Source organism: Pseudomyrmex gracilis, unplaced genomic scaffold (genome assembly GCF_002006095.1).
Source record: "Pseudomyrmex gracilis isolate BER0280 unplaced genomic scaffold, ASM200609v1 scaffold_163, whole genome shotgun sequence".
NCBI classification, from domain to species: Eukaryota; Metazoa; Arthropoda; class Insecta; order Hymenoptera; family Formicidae; genus Pseudomyrmex; species Pseudomyrmex gracilis.
Window position 1 is genome coordinate 226771 of NW_018020747.1, and position 25119 is coordinate 251889.

The 25119-nt window shown below is 39.0% G+C and overlaps 1 protein-coding gene across 17 annotated transcripts in view; it reads right to left on the reverse strand.

The window, feature by feature from the left end:
• The window catches only part of LOC109857545 (plasma membrane calcium-transporting ATPase 2), a 66236-nt gene that overhangs the window by 16479 nt on the left and 24638 nt on the right, over positions 1-25119 (reverse strand). For 7 of the 17 annotated variants that reach the window (XM_020433961.1, XM_020433960.1, XM_020433948.1 and 4 more), the window contains 12 exons: positions 20462-20714; positions 20140-20367; positions 19789-20021; positions 19518-19653; positions 19225-19359; positions 17118-17153; positions 15725-16077; positions 15131-15615; positions 13941-14986; positions 13633-13847; positions 13330-13481; positions 8972-9104 (listed from right to left, as the gene is read on the reverse strand). In XM_020433961.1, coding sequence (XP_020289550.1) covers positions 8972-9104; positions 13330-13481; positions 13633-13847; positions 13941-14986; positions 15131-15615; positions 15725-16077; positions 17118-17153; positions 19225-19359; positions 19518-19653; positions 19789-20021; positions 20140-20367; positions 20462-20618 — 3309 coding nt within the window. In that variant the 5' untranslated portion in view covers positions 20619-20714. Of the gene's footprint in view, positions 1-2060; positions 2142-4830; positions 4900-8971; positions 9105-13329; positions 13482-13632; positions 13848-13940; positions 14987-15130; positions 15616-15724; positions 16078-17117; positions 17154-19224; positions 19360-19517; positions 19654-19788; positions 20022-20139; positions 20368-20461; positions 20715-21092; positions 21116-21413; positions 21475-22441; positions 22703-25119 lie in introns of those variants that run through there. The other 10 variants (XM_020433962.1, XM_020433963.1, XM_020433959.1 and 7 more) reach the window with 8 other exon arrangements.

Sequence of the window (25119 nt, forward strand, 5' to 3'; positions counted from 1 at the left end):
AACAAAATGATCGATGCACAAATTGACCAATCGTGCACACACACACACGCACGCACGCACACGCACACTAACAGAAGGGAACAATGGGGACACAAACCGGATGTGATGGTTTCACTTTCTGTGACTAAATAGTGTTTCTTTTCGACAATATATTAAGAAAATACACAAAAATAATTACATAAAACTATCACAGAAGGATTATTCCTCGTCGGTATTTCCCAACTCTGTCACACTTGCGGAAAGCTTCGAACGCTACCGCAACAGAGTTTTTCTTTTTATAAAATCAAGATAAAAAAAAAAAAAAATAATTCAATAAGAGAGTCGAGGTGTCCCAAACTCTCTTGCATTTTCAATTAATATTCGCCAAAAGAAATTTTGCGCGTAACAAGTGCAAATTTTCAAGCAAACATATATAAATAATAACAAACAAGCGCGCAAAACGTACAGCCAATTTTGCCGATTTATCAGAAATTCATTCAGATCTCTTTAATAATTTTTTAATCATCCGATTTTTTTTAATCCAAAAACAATCGGGATTAAGGATACCGTCACGTGAGAGTAGGATTGTGCGCACGATGCAGCAATGCTACTTCATATACAATAACCCTTCTTCCTCTTAGAACCATGAACAAGCACACCATCGAGTTCTACAACTGACACGTGTTAGCTCAATCATCGAGGGGGTTACTACGACATCGACACCTCTCACCTAGAAAAAAAGTCGAAACCCCACGCACACGAGCCAGTCTTTTTCTTGATGTCCCTACCGCGCTGATCTGATCGATCGGTATGATCGATCAACTCTGGTAGAAGCGGAGAAAGCATTTGTTTGTCGTTTTTCTTAAAAAGACGGGTGAAAAATCAAAGCTTTTTAAAAATGTCATACCCCGACGAAAATCAGCGATCCACCACGATCTATCATGTCCACAATCAATAATTCATGAACGAAACCAACAAGCGATATTACCAACAAAAAAAAAAAAAAGAAAATAAAACAACAACAAAAAAACATAACATATGTCAGTTAGAAAAAAACATATATACGACACTCTTTAGTTCCGCACCCGACAACGAACACACACAAATCATTTTTGCGAAATCGAAACTTACACACAGAGGGGGCCGACGAACAGGACAGGGGGTGGACAATGGACACCGAGGACACACGGAGACACACAGCACACTCAGACACTATATACTACTGAGAAAAAGAAAGTGCGGCCGGGCCGGTGGATTTGCCGGGTAATAATCTCGGTTCCCGAACACGATGGACGGGGGAAGCCCACCGACCGCGACCCGCACCCCCCGGCTACACAAAGAAAACACATTAGTGTGACGTAACGCATCGTTCAATCAATGTATAAAATATCCGTGCATCTCGAATCGTCGCCGTCGTGACATCGCACCGAAAAAAAAACAAAAAAAACACGAGCTATAAGACGAGAGCGTAATCATCGTAATCATTGATCGGGGATCAATGAGTCTTCAATCACATTGCTCGTGAGATTTTGCGATTGATTCGTAGCGATCCGCAGCGCGTAACAAAAGCGCGAGAGTCCCAGAAAAGGGACTTTAATTTCTGACGTGTTTTCACAAACGCGCAGAAAACATTATTCTCGATAACAATGTGATTATATATTTCATTATATAAAAATTATATACATAAAAAACATGTATTAAATGTATAAAATATAAATATATTAAATATAAATACATAAATATATATAAATATTTATTCTTACATATGTGAGTCGTCGTATGTATTTTTTCGCGCGCTCTTGAAACAAAGATCCGAACTCAACAAAATAAAGAAAAAAAAAAAAAAAACGTCAAATGTCAAATTTGATTTGAAACAAAGAGAGATGAAGACGCGAAGGATTAGACTGTGCTGTGCGCACGCACACGTGTTACGTACGTCGACGATCCGTCGTGACGATATTGTATGTAGTAGTAAGGTAATATGTAATGCGTACACGCGCATATATTGGCGGGTTTCTCTGATGATTATAACAACGTATTATATATGTACGGCAGGCGTTTCATCTACATGAGCTACGTACTTGTTTGTACTCCGACAGGATAAAGCGGCGGGCAAAACTGCCGCCCCGTTAAACCTCAGTCTCTCGAATGGGTTCCGCTGGCTAACAAACCATAAATTATAAACGATCAGTCTCGGTTTTTCTCACCTTCGCTAATAAACACTACTTTTTTTTTTTTTTTGTTTTGGCGCGCGCAATTAGCACATTCTTTTGCCGTGGATTGCATCGGCGTTCGCTAATTTGATTCTTTCTATGCGGTTTTTCTCAATTTTCGTATCTGGTAATAATAGCGGGATTGTGTGTTTTTTTTTCCCTTGCTTTTCTTTACGAGAATTTTTCTTATTTTTTCGCGTTTTCGTTTTGACGATGTAAAAAAAAAAAACCTACAAAGAGGAAGCAGAGATGATTTCTCTGTCGAGCAAAAGAGAAAAATTTTGTGAGAGAGAGATCGAAAGAAGAAAAATCGAATCGGGAGAGTCAATCGATATCGAGCGTCGCTTCAAATTTTTGAAGAAAATGCGGACGTATGTTGTCGATAATCGACTGTATATATTTGATAGCACACAATTCAATTATTAAAAAGACTCGACAACCGACAATGCCAAATTCGAGACATATTGTCGCACGAGAGCGCGGTCTCGTTGTTTTTTACGGACGTGAAAAATAATTTGGCGAAACATCGCTTCGCATCGATACGGAACGCACAATGCAATATGTGTGTGATGCATGCCGCAGGCCTTTCGCAAATTTGGTAAAAAAAAAAAAAAAAAAAGAAAAATACAAAAAAATCCGATAAAGCGTTGAATTTTGTACGGAACAACAACGTTTTTTGGCGGAGCCTGCGACATGTGCGCGTTTATTAGAAACGCGCAATTACAAAATATAATACAGATTTACACGCGCGCCAACAATCAGTAACACAACGTTATGGCGATATGCATCGCACACACAACATCATTTCTGTTAATCAGTAATATCACAGCAACGCTCACACTGCAGTCATCAACAACAAACGAAAAGAAAAAAAAACGGACAAACAAAAAAACAGACAAAGGAAGCGGATAAGCAAATTGCTCGTATTAATTGTTAGACAAAGAAAAAAATCCGACCGACCGAAATTAGTCGTGTGCCGGAAATAAAAGAACGATGCTCACACACAGGCAAGCGCGAAACATCCAACAAAAAAGTAAAACAGAGAAAAATACTCATGGAGCGTTAAAACTGGGAACTGCGTATCGTTTCGTGGAAACGTTAGTTAACGTTAACTGGGATTTTTTTTTTAATTGATTTTCGAGCACCTACTTCTCGTAGGGGTGAAGCCGGGATCGGAAATGACACCGGAGCCTAGAAACTGGGACTGTGAAACCCTAACTGGAAATCAATGAAACCTCAGTCAACTTTAACCAATGTTACCGGGAACACAGTGTTATATCGAGAGGAAACGGGCAGCGCGCACACCGCATTTAGCGTCGATATATGATCATGTCAGAAACTCCGAAAGCTTGAGCGCGGGCTCGGTCAACTGTGACGAGCGCCTCCGAACGCACACATTACACGTACACATGCAACACGTTAAATAAAGTTGAGCAAAAAACAAAAAAACAAAAAAAGAAAAAGAAAAGATTATTAAAAAAAAAAAAAAAAAAAAAAATCAGAAATAAACATAAAAGAGAGAAAAAGACATACGCGCACACACACAAAGAGAAGTTAACACGATAGAGAGAGAAAGAGAGAGAGAGAGACAATCGAAAGAAGCGTATGACGGCAGCCAAAACGATTGTAATCGTAACGTTCCTCGTCCAAAGCCATCAAAACGTGTCTCTCGTGAATTTGCGAAGGCACAACACAACAACGACACAGCGTGGAGTTCCGGCCGCCACCGCGCGGGGACGGCCGGTCGTTTTTTTGGTTTTTTTGTCACGCGTGAACGGGGAGAGTATAAATTTGTGTGTGTTACCGAACATGCGCCCCATTATAGCGTCTCGCTCGACAGAGACACCGAGGAACACACAGAGAAGATTGTATAACATCGAAGAAAAGCGATACATATTGACTGTATCCCACACACAGGATCACAAAGAGACACAAGGTGCGGTAGGTGATACAGAAAGAAAAAGAAAACGGAACAACGTAACAGGAATATATATATATAAGTATGTATATATGTATATATATATATATATAAGATAGATGTGACAAATAAATGCCGCAGTGACAAATAATGGCGATGCAAATTGCTTGACGCCGAATATATAGCACAACGGCTGGCTTTGGCTTTTCATATCTTTTTCTTTCTTCGTTTGTGGAGGACACTTTTAAGAATCACAACCACAAAAAAGATTGGATGTCGCATATAATAATAATATACACAATAAGCACACGGGCGAAAAAAATATATTAATCGAAACTCGCAGTCCGCAAGCACTTACTTGTTAAACAGAATACAGACAATGTGAGAAAGATTTGATAAGTAACAGTGATGGTGGTGGTGGTGGTGGTGGTGGTAGTGGTGGTTGGTGGTGGAAGTGGTAGCAAAAACAGAAAAAGTAGTGACAACACAAAAAGGCAAACTGATAAACGTCTGCTTGTGGGAATTCATAGTTATACACATCAAAGTGTCACAAAAAATGAGGAATTATGTATTAAAGGAAAAGAGAAAAACGAGGTAAAAATATGAAACGTATATAGATAAATATAGAAGAGGAGCGGTGTTAATGAAAAGTATATTATTTTTAACACAATGATCAAACAATGATCAAACTTGCGGATGATAGTGGACTTGCGGACTAACCATGTAGTAATCCTGAGAAGGGGATCTGCCTGTCACAGATACATTCTGCACCAGAGTTCTATTGCTCGTCTGAAAGTAGGTGACACATCCAGTTTTATATTATTAGCTCACGTGAGAACATTCAAATTTATTGTATTTTTTGTAGGTTTTCTTTTCTAAAGGTTTTGTCTCTCTTGTGTATATTCTCTTTGGTTTTTTTTTATTGTCCTAATTTGTCTGTTCAATATTGTCTTGTTTGTCTTATAGGTTTTACTAAACACCATTTACGTGAACGTGTGCCTCTTGTGATTGAAAACACTTATCGATCTTGTTTTCGTGCGAGACGACAGACACGAAGTTACAAAGAAAACAAAACGTGGGAAAAAAGAACGTAGAGAATGTGAAGTGCTACGTATATGGAATACAAATAAAAAAAAAAAAAAAAAAAAAAAAAAAAAAAAAAAGAGAGAAAATGTGACAGAGAGAAAGAGAGAAGAGAGAGAGAGAAAGAAAGAGAAAATACATGTGTCATCACGAATTTTAATTAGAATTTATTGTACGTGACGTAGTGTGTGCAACTCGTCCATCCGTTTTCTTTTATCACATCGTGACCGGCTGTACCAGAGCTGCAACGAACCAGCAATGTCGTTCTCTTCGTCGCGCTACAGCTTAAGCCGACAAAGTGATGGATGAACAGATAGATAGACAGACAGACAGACAGACAAATAGACAGACAGATAGACAGACAAGAGGCAGATAAATAGATAGATAGATTTTGACATTACTACAATTATTCGCTGCGCACAATCATCGTTAGAGTGTTATCAGGTGTTTAGGGATTCTTCGACGAGAAACGTACCGCAATCATTAATCCTGGAACGCTAATCATCCGATTAACATAAAAAATTGAACAGATAGACGTGCGCTGTATGTTTAATATAAATTATGATATGAATGATAAAAAAAAAAAAAAAAAAAAAAAAAAAAATCTGCGATTTAACATATAAATATGAAAACACGATTTGTGCGAGAACGTGTGTATATCATCACTCGACGCCATCCGCTTTAACTTCTCGACGGCGGTCTTCCACTTGAACTGTAAAATCGATAAAGAATAGTAGCGGCTGAAGCACAAGTAGTTGAATCTTTCACGCGCGTTCGACATTGTAACAACGAAAGTTCGTTTTACCGGCTAATTATCTATGTTCTGAGTTAGTGGCGGATTTAGATATACGATAAGTATGTATAAAGACGCGGAGGAGACCCACACGTACTTCCGCGGTGTTACGTACGAGTAATACAGTTTTGTTCGAAATAGCAAGTGAGCAAAGTCACAAATGAGGTAATGTGTAAAGACATATATATACATATACATATATATATGTGTGAAGGAAAGTTTAGCGAAGAAAGTTATTGCGCTATACATGAGAAAACACACAGATTTAACACATCCTCTGCTTAACTTCACTCTCTTCGGAGACATATATATATATATCTAAAAACGGGTATTATATTACTTCACGAACGGTTATATTTCAACAGTTATATTTCACGACTTGCAATTTGCGATAAGAGAGAACTTCTCCGGAGGGAATATGATATCTGAGCTCATCGATCGGCGGAATGTAAACATCGACAAACGAGCTCGGAGAAGAGTAATGCACACTTAAGGGGTTTCTTTCGGTGAACTTCAGAAGGGGAAGAAAAACGTTTGACGTGAAATCTCACGAGAACTCAACAGAGGTGTAGAACCATGAAGGGAGAAATATATACTAAAAAAGATCGAGTGAGATGGTTGGGGAAGGGGGAAGAAAGACTGAGGCAAAGAGAAAGAGAGAATCACAGATAACAAGAGAAAAGAGATTGGCTGAGGACTGCGTGGACCACTACTTAATTGGTTCTGGCTATTTGTGGAAGAGGCTTTTCTTTAACAACGTGTGGATGCAAGCTTTGTACGAGATGGAAAAGTAATACATATATACATATATATATATATATGTAACTCAAACCAACAGGTAACGCTGTAGTAGTTCTTCCTACGCACTGATCATGTGTGCGATACTCGTGATCGTTTGTAAAACAAAGGCAAGGGAGAGAGTCATTATTGTAATTGAGATAGTCGGAACACAAACTCGCGAATCTCAAACTCTAATAATGTAATCTTCACTTTGATTTGCGTCATTTGCAGATTAATCGTATTTTACTTCAATGCGCATCAAAGACAAACAAAGATAAGAGAAATAAAATCAATATTATATAAAATATATATAATACTGCTGTTTGATTAAATTATTTAAATTATTTAAATCTAATTATTATATTAAATACAACCAATTGGAAATTATCTATGTTAAATATAGAATTAATCTGTTTTCGACTTATTATATTAAATTTTGTGTTTTTTTTTACATTATGTAATATATTAAGTCAAAAACAAATTTTTTTAATTTATATTAAATCAATACTTTTTTTGCATAATTATGTAACGTTTAGAACTTTTTTTTTATAAAAACATTGCAAATTAGAAGAGATTCCTGATTTCTCGTGTACATCTTGCAGTAATTAATTTTCGTGTACTCGAGAATTACCTCGACTACTTCTCCCATACCTCCGGCACTCGCGAATAAAGAGGAATAGGCAAGCACTAATGTTTGTGCGTCCACTACGATGGGAGTCTCTAAGTGTGTAATTGTGTGTGCGTCAACCTATTTAGTGCGTCGTTCTCGTCGAAGAGTCGTGCGTGTCGCGATCAGTGACGCTGGTCGAGTCATACGCGAAGTTAGATAAAAATCGTTTCAATCGCGTGTAACATCGTTTCTGTCGTTTTTTTTTTTTCTCTACTTTTCGGTCCTGTCGTCCTGTCCGCGCGGCCGATCGACCGATCGGCTCGCGATTTATATCGTCCCTGCCTGAAATAACGACCTAACAAATTGATCAAACCTAGTTTCTTTTATTCGGCGAAAGACTTACACGGACTGGGTTTGCCTTGTGTCTATATATGCCTATATAAAATATATACACGTATATATACATATATACGAGTACATGCGCGCACGTGCGTGTACACACGTGCACACACCTAATTGACAGAAAAATACGTCAGGTAGAGAAATTCCTGAAAGAGAGAGCAACGAGTGTACCATTTTTTTTTTGTTTCTCGTATCTTGCGCGAGAGGAATTTTGCGGTGGCTTTCCGCTCATCCTTCAGCGATAGTCTTCTGCGCGCTCTCTCAGTCGAGCTATCGTCGACAAGTCAGCGATCGGTCTGTGTCGCAAGGTTGTCCCCATGAACGTGGCACATGAACGTGTGGCAATCCCAAATCTCAGTCACCCTCTTCGCTGCGGGGCAATCGTTCTTGAAACCAGCTGACCGAAGCCTCTCGTTGCGTCGCAGCGAGAGGAGTACGATTTAGGTGCGCGATAAAGTGGACACAACCTTGACTTAGACGAACACTTCGGACTTAGACGCTGTTAAGGCACTTTTTTTTTTTTTCTTGTCGACGCGGTTTTCCCCGGAATCGGAAAGACGCGAGCGCGCGATTATGTGCGCCATAAAACGGATGGAACTCAAATGAAAATGCAGACCAAGATATAACGTCGAAAACAGAAATTCAGCTGCCTGGTTATTGTCGTCGTCGTGGTAATAGTATCAGTAAGTGTATAATGCATTTTTAGATATTTGTTTACAAACTTCTAACACGGCAGTCATGATAATAGTAACATTAATAAAGTAACAATAACAATAATAATAATAATAAAAAGACGCGCGTACGTTCGATGCAAATCCGAACGTTAGACAGTCACGCGCGCATAATAAAAGAAAAAGAAAAAAAAATTGAAAGAAAAAAAAAATGCTCTCTAAAAGACGGTAGAGAAAGACCATATAATGTGATTTTTTTTTTTTTTTTCATGTGGTTTCGCCACCCGAATATGCTGGATCCGGAGGCGGCGGTCGAGTTTTGTAGAGTTTTCATTTCTGTCTTTTTGTGAGAAAGGAATATACGAGAGAATATTTTTTTTTTTTTTTAATTGAGTGATGAGATAATGAGAGAATGAGAGAAAGAAAAAAGAGAGAGAGAAAAAGTAAGAGAGAGACAGACAGAGAGAGAGAGAGAGAGACAGAGAGAGAGAGAGAGAGAGAGACAGAGATAGGGATAGTTACCTGTGTCTGTAGCCGTGTTAGACCACGGATCCATAGAATTTGTCCTGCGCGCGGCTTTTTATCCGAGTCGGGGTCGAATTTCTCGTCTCCTAGATTGATCGCGCCGATTTCATCCGGCTGGCCGCGGCCCCATCTGTTTTTGAAAAAAACATGAAACCATTTCTTCATTTTCACTCGGACTCTTCCTGTTTGAAAAACTGTATGGAAAAAGAATTGGTGTGGTATACGCCGTTTCTTTTCGCCAGTTAATACTTTCGCTCTGTTCTTTTTCGGGGGTGTTTTTTTTTTTTCGCTTTCGTGTGGCCGGCAAAAGTGTTTTTCGCAGCCAGCTCTCTCTCCTCGACGTGCTGCACGCCCCGACCACCATATATTTTTTTTTTTCCGTGTTTTTTCCCTCGCTCCTTAGCGGAATCCCTAATTTACTACGACGTGCCAAACGCTACGCGTGATTATGACGGTGAGAGTAATAACAAAGCTAATCGAAATGGGATTAAGAAGGCTGGGCTGGTGTGTGCGTGTGAGAATTATTACGCGTATAGCCGAGGGTCGTGTGATATAAAGAGAAACGGAATATGTTCGATATAAACAGGCCCGTTTGTGCGTCAGACGCGATACAAATGGGATTATTAGACGAGAGAGAGAGAGTTTCGACAATAAGAATTTTTTTACATGACAAAGATCAAATAAATTCACTCTTGTCTCTCGACAAGTCTTGAATAAAAACTTTGTTTGAAAGTCACATCGTTATCAAGAAATAATTGATTTCAAATAATACGAAAAATACAGTTCAAGTGAGTTTCTGTAATAAAAGAAAACTTATATTATTGAAAAACATAAGACCATTTCTTCAAAAATTATTCAATTTTTTATTTACCTATTAAACGGGCTTATTGTTACCGCATATTCCGTGTATATATACTTGAGCTATAACGAATGCTACATGGGAATGCGTGATAGTGCAATTTATGAGCAGGAATGTGTGTGTGCGTGTGTGCGCGTGTGCCATGATAGAAAAGATGTTGATGTGATAAAAAACATGAGACATTAGACGAAGCTCGTCTCTTCCGGGGTTGCTTCCTGTTTTCTATGTACAAGCGAAGAAATATAAGAAATGAAAAAATAGAGGGGAAAAAACGAGTGTGTGAAAGAGAAGAAAATGCTTAAAATTATGCGCGCGAGAGGTGACAAAGAACTCTGTATAAGATGCGAATGTCTCTTCGCATCCGACGAGTGTCGACTCATGCATTTTTATCCGATTCGCAGTTTTTTTTGTTCCTCATATACAGGTTCGCAACTCGCGCGACAAGAGAATACCGTGTTAGTGAAGAAATTCGCATGAAATAAAGAAAGCATCTTTCACTCATTAAAAACAAAGACCTCGTAAGTTTTATATCTCAGAAATGTGTTGTACGTGTCTTGTATTTCCGTTTCGTTGGCTTGTTTTTTTTTTCGCACGCGATGTGTATGTGTGCTTCATCAGTTTTTTTTTTATTCTTTCGTTTCTTTTTTCTCTCGTGTCGTATCGTCAATTTTTTCGTCAGGTCCGTTGCCTTGATACATATATAAAAGCAAAGTGCGATTTTACCCTTACCTGTCAAGCAACACACAAGCGCAAACTCTATCGTCGCACGATTATGCGTCGCCTGATGCGTCGCTTGCTATTTATAAGCTTGTATGCACAAACTCACAAGCTCGTGGAGAGAAATAGGTAACCGCTCTCCGGTTAAACGAGATAGCAATATGTCAAGTCGATTTCGCACGAGTTCACGCATACAAAAAATTCAATTACTCTAATCGTTTTCAACAATTGACAAAATTGATAAAATTTTATAAGTAAACGATTAAAAATGTCAAAGATATATCATTGCGTTGCGTCTCAGAGTTGGAAAAAATAACAATATCTACTCTTATTTGTAATTTTTCTAATCTACTTGCAGTTTCTTTTACCAATCGATAGCCACGTGTTTGTCATCGATTTTTACTTTACTTCTCTCTAGCGATACAGAACACAACAGTACACATACATATTCTCTCGTGTGTATGTGCGTGCGTGTGTATATACATATATATATATATATATATATATATATATATATATATACACGAGGAAATATCAAGGAATTTTTGCTCACCTACGAAACGGCATACACACATACACTACCAACACGTGAATATAATTGCAGGGCGTGGGGGAAGGGAACAGAGTGTTCTGGTGTGTTACAAGGTTACTGTATTACAAGCGATATATGTACTATACTCGGTGGTAAAAGCTCGGCGAGAACACTTCTGTAACCTTTGGCTGGTTGACCCTTCCGCTCGTGTAGCATTTTAGTGGCGCGCTCGACTCGCGTATAAAAGAAAGAAAGAGAAAAAGAGAGTCGCAAAAAGTGTGTATATTCTCGACTTGACGCGAGATTAACTGGGCTTGTACGCCTCTTTCTTTCTTGTTACGCGAGACGAGTTTCTCGCGTGCGGCTGCATTCGAGCCTGCAATCGTGCTTCTCTTGCGCATTAAGAGCTGTTAGTCTCAAGAGAGAAAGAGAGAGAGAGAGAGAGACAGCGAACAGAGAAAGAAAGAAAGAGAGGAAGGGAAAAAGAAAGAGAAAGAGAGAAAGAGAGAGAAAGAAAGAAAGAGAAAAACGGAAGTGCATGGCTGTTAATGTTGAAAGTATAAAATCAGTAGGTTTTTAAACTTCAGTGCTGCAGCCAAATAAATTAAAACGCCCTTTTGCAAGTTTATATTCTTGATAACAAAACTGCTCACAGCGTCAGAAAGCTGGCCCCACCGAGCTTGCAATTTATTTCGATGATAACGTAGAAAAACTTGTATAGACGAGTAAGAAAAGTATTATATGTATGAGTGTGACAACGTATATGGTTTCAGTTGTGTATGGATGTGTGTGTGTGCAACGAATAGGAAAAGGAAGAAATATGAGGGAGAGAGAGGATGTTAAATGTAAACAATAAGAACGGATAATAATAATGAGAGAAAAAGGGAGATAAAAACACAGAGAGAAAGAGAGAGGACAACGAGAAAATGAGAAAAGAGAATGTTGGAAAAAATCGCGTAAAGTAAGTTAATTAAGAGTGATGTTAATAAGCGTTGTTGATCGCTCGATAGTTTCGAATCGCTTGTCACACCCCGATCGGAATGGATTAACGGTTAAAAAATATCAGTGTGAATTATATTAATAAAGCTAAGTAAGCTCTCGCTTACGCGCGTCGTTTTCTAATCCGCCTCGTTGGGCACCAGAAGATTGTTCATTAAAACGTCGGGAATGTGTTTTAATCGGTGCGAGCCGTTCGCGCGCGACAACGCAACGTCCGGTGCGTCGCCGATCGCTCGGCACCGCGCACGCAACAACAAGTACGCAGATTTCGAAGAGATGGCTGTAATCATGCAACGATTAAGGCCAAGTTACGTATAGGGTTTGAGGAGCGAGGGAAACACCCGGGATGGGAATTCACTTGAGCGTGCGCGATCATTATCATTTGATCGAACTCTCGCCTTTCTGGAAATTTTTCCGTTTAAATAAAATGAAATTTCTCCCAGATGATAGAGCAATTTGGTTGCGATCACTTCACGGACTCGTCCGTCAAAAATTTCAATCAAGGATTAAAGCGAAACAATCACGCGAGCTTGCAAGTGGGAGACATATTTTTTTTTTTTTTTTTTTTTTTTAGAGATAGGGGCGGGGAACTGACATAAATATTACAAAAACCCTGTGGTGCACATATACACAACCACCCGCCTAAATATGTGCCATACACTTATATATATATATATATACACATACATAAAATGCACACCACAGAGTATATTTATATACTGATCAGCACGCGAGAGAGTTTAAAGGTTCGACATGCAAAGGCATCTACTGCTAATGAGACGAAACTAAGGCGCTAATTCATGTGATGGTAAACTATGGTGATTTCGTTAGAATATAAAATCGGCTACGCTAAGCGTTTTGTGATTTGAGCACAACGTTGACTCGACGTGATATTCTTAGAGCAATTGAAAAAATTATTAGTTTACGAGTAAAAACCTGTTTACTTTTTACTGTACAAGAAAATAAGAATTTCAATAATATATCAATCGCGCGTCAATCTGTCTTTGAAATCAATGTACGTACACATGAGAGTTTAACATTTTCACGACTAAAACAAAATAAACATAAATGTAATTGACATTGAAATATTTTCTTTATTATAAAAACGTTTTTAAAAAAAAAACAAAAAAAATGCACAGTGCGAGAGCAAACATTTCAATTTTTTTTTTTTGCAAATTATTCGATCTTTTGTGCTCAAAAATCAAACAAAAACTTGTACGTGTCTGTGAGTATGTAATTTTAACTTACGAAAGAATTTTGGGAATTCGGCGTGTAGGAATAGTCGTAATTACTTGGCCCCATATTAGCGTACCGATTCCGAAGAACAGGCACCACAACCACTGGTCGAGCGATAGCGCTTTGGTGCTGAATGCCATTTTACCGTATTGTATGATAACCACCTGAAGAAAAAAAAATACCACAATTCTACTTATAAAAGAAACTCATTTGTTAAAAAAAAAAAAATCTAATTGTGAACAATTATTTTGCATGTATGTCAATATTGTTCTATTAAACAAAAACGGCAGTTAAAGTAAACTTGTAGTAACATACTTGCGAGAAAAACGTGCCGATCCAAATCAAATAGAAGATGGGGTTGGAAAACATCCCTTGGAAGACATTGCGTTCACCGTGAATTTTTCTGGAATTAATTTCGTTGAAGAGAGTCATCATGACAAAGGTGTTGAAGATGAAGGTATAATGTTGCGTGGGTCCGCCGCCCGCCGCTGCCACTCCGCGGCCCGAATCAATGTTGAGCATCTGGTCACCTGCAGCAGCAGCCGATTTCGTCGAGAAATTTAGGAATAATTCTCTCGACTCGACGAAATAGATTGAATAATCGTAAGAGAAAAGATACTCACCCGCGAAAAGAAGCGTAAAAATTACAGTCAACTGATAAAAGGCCTGCCCAATAATATTTTTCATCATTGTCCTGGAAATAAGTGGTTTTGTGCGACCGTATGGTCTACGTAGGAGTAGCGTGATCGTAGGCATTTCGGTGGACAAGGCGAGAGACGCTAACGTGTCCATGATTAGGTTTACCCACAACATCTGTACCGCCTTGATCGGCGAGTCTTTTACAGCACAAGCACCGGTGAAAGCGGAAATCACCGCAACAACGTTGACGGTAAGCTGAAACTGAAGAAACTTGGCGATGCTGTCGTAAACGTTTCTTCCCCACAGAACCGCCTTCACGATCGATTTGAAGTTATCGTCCGTGAGTATAATGTCGGACGCCTCTTTAGCGACGTCTGTACCGGCGATGCCCATGGCGAAGCCTACATCGGCCTTCTTCAGAGCCGGACCATCGTTCGTACCGTCGCCTGTTACTGCAACGACTTCACGACTATCCTCCAACTTGCTGTCAATGATTCCCTTCACTAGAACGTACTTATCGGTGGGCGATGATCTGGCTAGTACTCGTAGTTTTGGCCACACCTTGTCTATCAGGTGTTGTTGCACCTCGCCACTGCTGTCTCGAATCCTACGATTGAACTCTTTGCCTTCAAGAACAAGGAAATCGTCGCTCGGTTTCAAGATACCGCACTTGAGCGCGATCGAACGTGCGGTGTTTATGTTGTCACCTGTCACCATGCGCACGGTGATGCCGGCTCTCTGACATTGCTTGATCGCTTCTGGCACTTCGGGACGCACTGGATCTTCGATACCGATGATACACAGGCAAGTAAGATTGTTCACGAGATTATCCTCGTCGTCCCAGTTGGGTTCGTTTTCGATGTGAACTTGATTGATCTCGGCTTTGCCGGGAACGAAATCACGGTAAGCCACACAGATGGTACGCAGTCCATCGCAAGCCATGGGTTCGACCACGGTCTTAACCAAATTCTCTTGCATCTCTCTGGTAAATGTCTCTAGATGCCCTTCGCGACCATATATAAAGGCACATCTGCAACAATATCGAACAAGTTTTTCAATTTCTTTTTTGATCAAGTTGAAAAAAAAAAAAAAAAATAAACTTTTATTCTTTGTACAACAAATTGGTGATTAAAAGTGATTAAAAATTGTTCATAACAAGCAAAGCTAGACGTACTTCTTTATAATGATCTCGGAAGCGCCCTTGGTGAAGAGCCTGTATCCGCCGCCTTTTCTGGGAATGACGGTCGACATGCTCTTCCTTACACTATTAAACGTATATACCCGCGTAAAGGTTTCTTCAGGGTAGTCGTCCCGTACGGTTTGATATTTCTTGCCCAAGGCTAACACAAATCCAAGTAAGGCACATTCAGTTTTGTTGCCGACCTGCGTCGGCAATTCGCTGGGGTCTTGAGACTCCATGATTCGCGAAGTGTACGCCGAATTGATCGACATGCCCTGTACGATCAGTTCGCCAAGTTGGCTCGGTATGTCCGAGTAATTCGGCGTGGTTTTCCATAGCTTTTCGCATATGTACGATTGCACCGCGGTCATGCGATTGGTAGTCAGGGTACCGGTCTTGTCCGAGCAAATGCAAGTGGCATTACCCATCGTCTCGCAGGCATCCAAATGACGTACCAGATTATTGTCCTTCATCATTTTCTGTACAGAAAACAAATTTAACGAACACGTCAGAAAAGAAATAAATAAGTTTATTCTAACAACGTGATGATGGAATGTATAAAGGGGACAGAAAATCTTCTTAAGTTACCTTGACGGAATAAGCGAGCGACAAGGTGACAGCTAGAGGAAGACCCTCGGGTACGGCGACTACGAGTACAGTGACACCGATGATCAGGTGCCGCACTAATTCGTTAGCGTACTCATTTTGCCACGACTTGCCTTCGATCACGAAGGTTTGTATGCAAAACTGTATGATAAGAACGCAGACGGTGAGCATCGCGACGGTCGAGCCGACATAACCGATCTGTATAGCGAGTTTAGTCAGCTTAGCTTGTAGAACACTCTTCTCCTTCTTGCCTTCCGCAGCGCTCGCGGGCACGACCGCTTGATGATTCTCGGCACCTTTACCAGCGTGACTGTTTCCGGTGATCTCTTCGTCTCCTTTATTTACAACGTCGTATTAGACCGCGCTACGTCATAATATACACACAATCGAGACTCAATCGAGGCACCAAGCGCGAAACCAATTTCGCGATTCATTCGCGTTCATTTTAATAATTCGATTTATTTACTTTGACCGAACACATTGTTTACAACGTTTCGATTGAGTCTCGATCGTTTCCAACGAGTGAGAACAAGTAACAGGATCGTTTAGAAGCATTCTATATATAAAATGCGGAATGCTACTCGAGAGGTAAGGATAGACAAAAATTCAATGAAAAGTGATCAAACATTAGGTAGAAGACACAAACGGTTTACACGTTAGAAACATAGATTTTTAAAAAACCATAGGTTTGTTCATTACTAAAATGCAGAAAACAAGAAAGCTATGCAAGAACGAGAAAAAGCCGCTGATTTAAAAATGCACGTAAAACCACTGCTAATAAAAACACGCAAAGATTAATAGAAAACATAGAAGCGTGAATAATCTTGTATCTTCTCTTGAATACACTCGAGCTTGAATATAGCGCTTAAGTAAAAGCGTGACAATTTGCATCCATCTCCGCCATATTTCGCTTGAAAGTTCACAAATTAAAGTTAGTTTTCGAATTAAAGTTATTTAAGACGCGCTTAAAGATACGCTATATCAAGATCCGAGTTTAACATACTTTTGTATAAAACAAAACAAAAAAAGGGAAGAAAAACTAACTTTAATAACCCAAAACCAGTACGATAACAAATATTTCCTCAAATGTACATTAGGCATTAGTGGTAGAAAGTTCGCAAATATAAGTAATCGAAATGATAACAGAGAAAAAATGTGAACAATACAGAGAAATAAGGAAAATGAAGAGATAAAGAATTGAATGCTGTTTTCTGAGAATCGAATTGATTGAAAGAAAAAAAAAAAAAAAACGGTCAATCAACTCCTTAACTGCAATATGTGTGTACGTATATATATATATATCGAGAGATAAGATATGAATAAGATATAAATATATATATATATATATAAATATATTATATTTAGAATTATTCACCTGGTAATGATTTCTTCTTCCGCTGCTTTTTAGCCTCTAGATAAAAAAATACATGCAAAACGAAATTGATTAGCAATCTATCTAAAAATATATAGCAATCTATCTGAAAATATACAAATCTCGCGCGCCAGTAAAAGTGTTTACATTTTCTAACTTTTGTTTTTTTTTTCTCGCTTGTCTCGTTAATTTTCCGCAAACGTGTACTTAAAACTAACAAATGAGGTAGATACATCCCAGAAGGTCAAACATAAAGAACTATAAATTGCTATTGCTTCTATATGATAGATGGACAAATTCTCACTAGTGTATATAATTGTATAAAAAAAGTGTATACGAAAGTGCATTCTCTTGGAGATAACATGTCAGAAGAAATACGTTTTTACCTTCCAGGTTGTGCAATAACGAAAGACATACAGAGGAGCATGGATCGTCAAACAGAACAATTATACGATACTTATGTTCGTTTTTTTTTTCTAGAAAAATGTCTTAAAAGTAACATTCTTTTTTTCAAACAATTAAAAATCGAAAAAAAAAGACAGTTAATAATATTAACGTTGTATTTTTAGATAAAACAATTTTGACTTTTTTTTCTCTGTCGCAAATAATAAATGTCTCGTACTTAAACTTGAAAAGTATGCGACTTTTAAGACTTTCTGTACAAATAATTTCGGGGGATATATTATATATGTATATAAATATATATAAAACAATAACAAGTTGATCAATTTTGGACTTGTCAAATGTAAAATTTTGTATACACATATCAGACAAAGATAAAAAACATTATACAGCATAAACATTTATAGCTATGTAAAAAAGGACGGACCACAGATGATTTACAAGAATAAGTGATGTAATCAAATAATATCTCGAAAGAAAACGGAGATCGATAATAGGATTTTTTTATTCTTAATAATGGCACAAACTAATATGTAATTCGGCAAAATTAACGCAATCACCATTCCTTAATGGGAATATATTTCGGATAAATACTATTGTACTATCTATATAATTTGTGAAAATATGTATAATATATTTACATTAAATTCTATCGTAGAGAATAATATTGAATAAAGGGTTGCTCATCTACAATCACAAATTGTACCGCATTTCTTTCGCGTTATACGAAGACTTTTAAGCTCGCGAGAAGAACGGGCGATTGTCCACAGTAAAAAGGGTAAGTGCAATTTTCGACTACCCTGATCTACTACGTTCAGTGTAAAAAAGTGAGAATAAGCACTTAAAAAAGTTTTTTGTTTTATTAATAAAGGAATTGTCATAAACTCATACTGCTGTACTGTGGCAGTTTCGTGTATATAAAATTACACATTTTTTAAAAAGAGTATACAAATATTATACACTTTTTGAAAATAAAAACTTTGTTAAAGTATACGTAAAAGTTTGTTTTTGAAAACGTTAAAACAATTAATCAACCAATTAGTTAATGAGTTAATACAAAATACAAAATCAAATGGGTGTTGCAAATGCAATATCAATGGTAGAAAACGAAGGGGGGAGGACGAAAGAAAACTGGCTGTTGTGAAATTCATAATAAAAAACTGATCACACCAATTCACGTCAAAACCATGCGTCCACTGCGATTCGTCTACACTCATTTTGAAACATCTCGTAAATATCATGCGAGGATATGATAGTGTACCAACAACTTCATTGGAGGCAAGTTCGTACAAGTTTCTACTTGCTACTCGAACTATAAGCGCACCGTAACGAATTCATGTATCGGCTTTTCGATAGAGAACTTTCAAGAAGTTCGCTAAATAATTCACTAAACAATTCAGAAGTTGCCAGTAAAGACAGGTATACTAAATCATTAGAGCAGACAGATTTGATAAAAAATAATATGAGAGATATATACATATAGATTAAAAAAAAAAGAAAAAAAAAACTTAAAGTCAAATGTCGCGAAAAACACAACTCTAACGCTTATATGTGTATATTTCTATATTATTTCTAAAGATTGAACTCTCCAAGAATTGTTACTTCAAGAATTGTTACTCCAAGAATTTAGTAACCTCTTTGTATAAAAAAGAATGTGATCATCCAGAGTAATCGATCATACGAAATCGGCAGTCACGATTACACGTACCTTTCTTCATCTTCTTGATCTCTTGTTCTTGTTGATCAACAGCAGCGCCGAGTAAAGTAAAGATAATACCCGCCTGAGAGTTAACACCTACTGCAGTAACTAACATTTTTCCGGAACCTTCCATCACATGTGTACCTTTTCAAAAACACGGCATGTTTTTCACAATAGTTTCTCGTGCCGAAAAACTTCTTCAAAACTTCTTCAAAAAAGTTTCGAAACTTCTACTTGCGCGAGAAATAATTCGGAGTACATAAAGTATTACGAATTTTTTATTATTGCCCCGAGATTCTCACCTGAAAGTATCATAGGATCGAACGATTCTCCTTTCTTTACGTGATCTGACTCTCCGGTCAAACTAGATTCATCCACTTTGAGATCATTGCTTTGTATAAGAATACCGTCCGCAGGCAACAGGTCTCCATATTTTATCTATATTGTCAAACAGCTAATTTAATGTATAAAGTTTGCTTTTTTTTCTACATAGTACGTTCAGCAACTCGCGAAAGATTAATATGAATTTTTATTATAAAAAAAAAAGAAAACCAAACGCGTCTGACTATATACCTGACAAATGTCACCGACGACAATTTCCGATACGATGACTTGTTTCACTTCTCCTTGCCGTATAACCGAGAATTTGTGTTCTCCCTCTATCCGACTTTGAAGACCTCTAAACTGTCTTTCCTTGGAATAGTCGTTAAACGCCGTCACTAAGACTACCACAATTACAGAAATCAATATAGCAAGTCCTTCAATCCAATCATATTTTGACTCGTCCTCCTCCTCTACTACATCTTCTGAAAAGGAACAACTTTTTTTTTCACACATTTCTTGAAAAACACAAAATTAATATCATATTCATTTCTTTCTTTTGCTTACTTTATCTACGTTAGAAAATTGATCGCAAATACTTACGTTCAACGAAAGAAGAATTATCGAATTTTTTGCTACTTGTATGCGTACTGGCATGATAAAAGCTAAGACACAATGAAATGAATGCTGCTACTTCTAAGATGAGTAATGTCATATCTTGTAACGCTTCCCATACTAAACGCAAAAATGTTTTTGAAGGTTTTGGAGGTATCATATTGGAACCAAATGTATCTCTCCTGTGTTGTATGTCTGCTGTTGACCCACTAAGACCTACAAGAATGATAAGAATCATAATTATGTGCTTCACTTATTATCTAAACGATAAATCTTACACCGCTCAGCAGAAAGACACCAACAATTTTACCTTCATTGGGTGATGTATATAACTTTTTACATATCTCCTGCACACCACCGTAGGTGTTGACTTTGTTGACACCTTCGCGTCCCCGGAGCTCCATAAGCTCGCGGAGTTGCTTAAGCGTGATACCATATTGGGCCGGCCGGCCGTCTATCGTCGCCATGATATCTCAATTGCCTCCGTTGGCCGAAGCCACTGGCTGTTAAACTTCGGCGAGGCTACCACAGCTCGTGCCACAGAGCGTATAGAGAATCAACGGCTGTAAACATAACATAAAAATGTTTCCATGTAATTCCAGTTGTAAAACACTAAAAATTATTGTTTTAAATATATGTTTAAAAAATGCTGAAATAAACTTGAAACTTGATTTTGAGAAAAATCGGTCACTGCTTGCACTTGAATAAAAAAAAAAAAGACACAAATATTCAAAACAACTCTGATTGAAAAAAAAAAAAAAATCAATTTGCCTTATTTTAATTACATAATTAGAAATCACTTATAACGTGTGCGTGAATTCTTCATTTTAAAAATAATGGTTGGGTTAGATTAGAATTAGAGGTGAAGTTGGGTTGTGATTTCGGGTCAGGTTGGGTTCACCATAAAATCTAACCTAAACTCAACGTGTCAAAAAACTCACACGCAGTCGAAGTTGAAGTTGCACAACAAACACACCACAGACACACCATAAACCCTCCTCCCCCATTGCCCCGTACCGTAACTTAAATAAAACAAGTCACATTTAGACTCGACTGTTCGTTAAAAAAAAAAAAAAAAACAACAACAACATATCACCACATCGAATAATATTAATTTTCCATAAACGGAACTTATCGTACTCTCGCATTTATAATTCCTGTCAAAATCATCATTTTAGAGCATCTCTACTTTCTCCACAAACGTGTTAAAGTAAACGCGCACATGTCGCATATCGCGTGATCTGCTAGCAAAGGAAAATTACCGACTACGGATCGTATCAGCACACAGGTCGTGAAGGGTTTTGAAGTGGACAGATCTACCATAGCAAGGTACGTAGAGGAACATCTCGCTCTCTACCTACACGTCAACCATGTGTGTACGTGTGTGTTGCGTGTGTGTGCGTGCAGGAAAGAAGCGACAGCTCCTCGATCGGCGCGGGGCTCCGGAATCGAAACGTGGAACGGTAATCGATACGCGGGGTCGCGCGTATCACGAAACGAAACGAATAATCGACAATAACGGGCGATGACGACGTCGACGACGACGACAACGACGACGACGACGACGACGACGACGACGATGGCACGCGGTTTATTCGCGGCGGACGCTCTCGTCGCTTATGCAACGCGATTATTGATTCCGGGAGGAGTGTGCGGCGACGTCGAAAGGAGCAACATCGCGCTGCTGGTCCCTACCACACACATCACGCCGACCTACCGCGGCGCTTCGCGTTAAATGTCAAACTCCTTTAACCCGGCGAACCCCGGAACGGACGCCGTCCGGTTATCACGGGAAGCCACGACTATCGACGAAAATGAGGTAACGTATTCGCGCGATCGGTTCATTCTCGAAGATAAATATTCGAGCGAGAATATTCCCTCCCGTTTTTCTGTCAAAGAGCGCGAGAATCGGAGCGTTTACTTCGAGATTGAGGTTATGCATGCCGGACGAACGGAGGAGCTTCGCTCCTTCTCTCTTTCTCCTCCCTCATCTCTTTCGCCGTTCGATTGACGACGGCATCAGAAATTCGCGTGGAAAAAAGAGGGTGAAAAACCAGGGGCGGCGCGAATTACACAACGAACGAAAAAGAAATAACGTCGATAGAGGAGCGGATTTGTCAGTCGCACGCTCTCGTGCTCGCTCGATAAGAATACAAACACGGTGATTTAAAAATAACGGCGCGCGTCGAACAGATAGATAGATGGAAAGAAACACACACTTACACACACACACACACACACACAGAGAAAGAGAGAGAAGAAGAAGAAGAAGAAGAAAAGGCGCGTTTACCTTTTAATAATCTTCTTGTAACCAGTTCACAAAACTTGATTTGAGTTCAAAGAAAACCAACAACCGAAACACCACTCCCGTTTCTCACTATCGCTGTTACGACCTCATGATTTTCCGTTGTCAGCTCTAGTGACGTATAGGAAGAGAACTTTATCGCCGCGCGCAGGCAAGCAAGAGGTTCGACACAAGGTGTGTGTAAAGGCTAGGTTCCCCCGATCACCATGGAAAAGCGAACGTTAAGTAAAATGAGCCATTAGCAAAGTAATAATCGATTCGTGTTGCCCTCTAGTAGATTGAGAGTGTAACTTGCCTCTCTTTCCCTCTCTCTCTTTCCCTCTATCATTCTTTTTCTCTCTCCTTCCCTCTCTTTCTCTCTATCCCTCCCTCCCTCTCTCCCCCCCCTCTCTCTTTCTCTCCCTCTACAATATTCCTCTTTTTATTTCGAATCGCAGATTTATCAGCTATGTTTGCTTGGCTATGCTTTCCGCATCTCAAATACGTCACGTTATATCCTTTATATTTTACGTGCCGTCTTTACGCTACCTATCTTTGTATTGAAAATGTGATTTGAACAATTGAAAGTGTAATATGAAAAATTGAAAAAAAAAAAAAAAGCAGCTGTAAGAGAAATATTCTCCTAAAAGGAGAATTGATTTCATTCTGACGAAAGCAGCGATCGGGATGCACAAAAAAGAATATATGTAGAAATTTAATCTGTGTTCTGCTAAAAGCTCTCTCGGTTTTCCGGTGATGGAAGATCAACGGCGATTAGGAGACTCGGAGACGCCGAGCGTCGTCGACGTCGCGACGCGCGTTTTCGCTCCCGACAGCAGCACGCAGTCTAATTCACTCCCAGACGCGTTTACGTAATTTTCATCCTCGGCACGCTATTTTCAACCGGTAATCATCGCGGGCGACCGGTTACGGCCGTGAGTTCCTTTTACGATTTACCGGCGAGGCGTTTCAGCACTTTCGCCTGTTTTCGCCTCTGCCGCGCAAATACGCGCAATGTTCCGATTGTAACGATAATATTTTTAAACGACCGAGAACATATAAATAACAATAACTTGGAAAAAAAAAGCATTGAAATGATGAAATATAGAAGCGATTGTTGAAAACAACCGTGTGTGTGTGTGGAAATAAAATTTATATTATCCTATGCGCACACACTCTGAAAAGATGGATAGATATAACCACGGAATAAACTTCTTATATATCGATCCACTCGGCAAATTACGCAAGGAGAAATTTTCCCCATTCGCGGTTGTTCTTTTTATTAAAATCCACAGCGCGTTAAGAGCAGCGCTTGGCACACGTGCGGAATTGCATTTTGCCGCGCGCGTTAAGCCCGCATATACGCTAGCTAGAGCGACTTTTATATAGCGCGATCTCTCGCCGCTTGAAACATTTCCAAAAGACATCCCTCGGACTCTAAAAAGCGCTCACGCGAAACTGCAATTCCCTTCCCTCCTCTTTCTGGTTTTTTATTTTAATTTTTAATTTTTTATTTTTTGTATTTACCACGATTAAATATATCGCGCGAAAAATATGCGAGATTATATGCGAGATTATTAGCTCTCAATATTATTTTCCTTTCAATTGGCGTACATAAAACTAAAGACGACACGGAATACGGGGAAAATTTATACGAGTGCACACGCGCGTCGGCGTGACTCAATCTTCTTATATGCGTTTGACTCCAATGACACCTACTTGTGTTTTTGAAACACACTACGTGTCCGCGCGACACAAACTGCTATAAATACGAACTATATGATCACGGAATCGCGAGAAAATGAAGGTTGTTGTCAGTCCATTACTTTAAAGGGAATGCGCGCCGTTCTTGTCGCGTGATGACATTTTATGTCGAGGAACGCAGAAACGCGCGCGCGTTGATCATCGTCGTCGCGTTGGCGCTGTTTACGAGTGACCGCGACCACGGGAGCGTATCGTCATTAATACTGTGCACAACGACGGAGGCCGACGTAGAGGTGGAGTCACGAAATGATGTCACCGCATACGCACCGCTCATCGAATTAGATCCCGCGCGATTTTATTATCCGCTCAGACGGCTCTTAGCTAAACGAGTTTAATCGCTTTTGCATGAGCCGCTCTCATTATTCACCCGCGTACCTCTACCATCACGTAACGTTAATCCCGTTGGGTGGACAACGTCGTTCTTTTTTATGAACTCGCCCGTCCACCGCCCGCTGCCGGTAAAATGAGAGATGTCTTCCGGGGAACTCTTTCCCCCGTAAAAAACGTCAGATCGGTGAAACCACCGGAAATTCGGTACTCGTCGAAGCTCGCTATGTATGTGTGTGTGTGGGTGTGTGTGTGTGTACTTCAAAAGTTGAAAATTTCATGAATATTAATAAAAAAATAAAACAAATATGCACATATAAAAAAGAGTTGAATGTGCATGAAATATTACGATTCGAATTCGTATCTTTTATTTCATTTGTCGTCACAAATCCAAATTTTTTCTTTGCTTCTGTAGTTGTGATTTTTTTTTGCTCTCCGCACAAAATTACGGTATGTAGAATTTATATTAGCTCTTCAAAATTCACGAAAAGAGCTTTTTAATGAAATAAATTTAATTAAAATCGATCTAGCTCGGGAAAACGCAGTTTACGGTGCGCGACGAACGAATTCTGCAAAAAAAAAAAAAAATCATT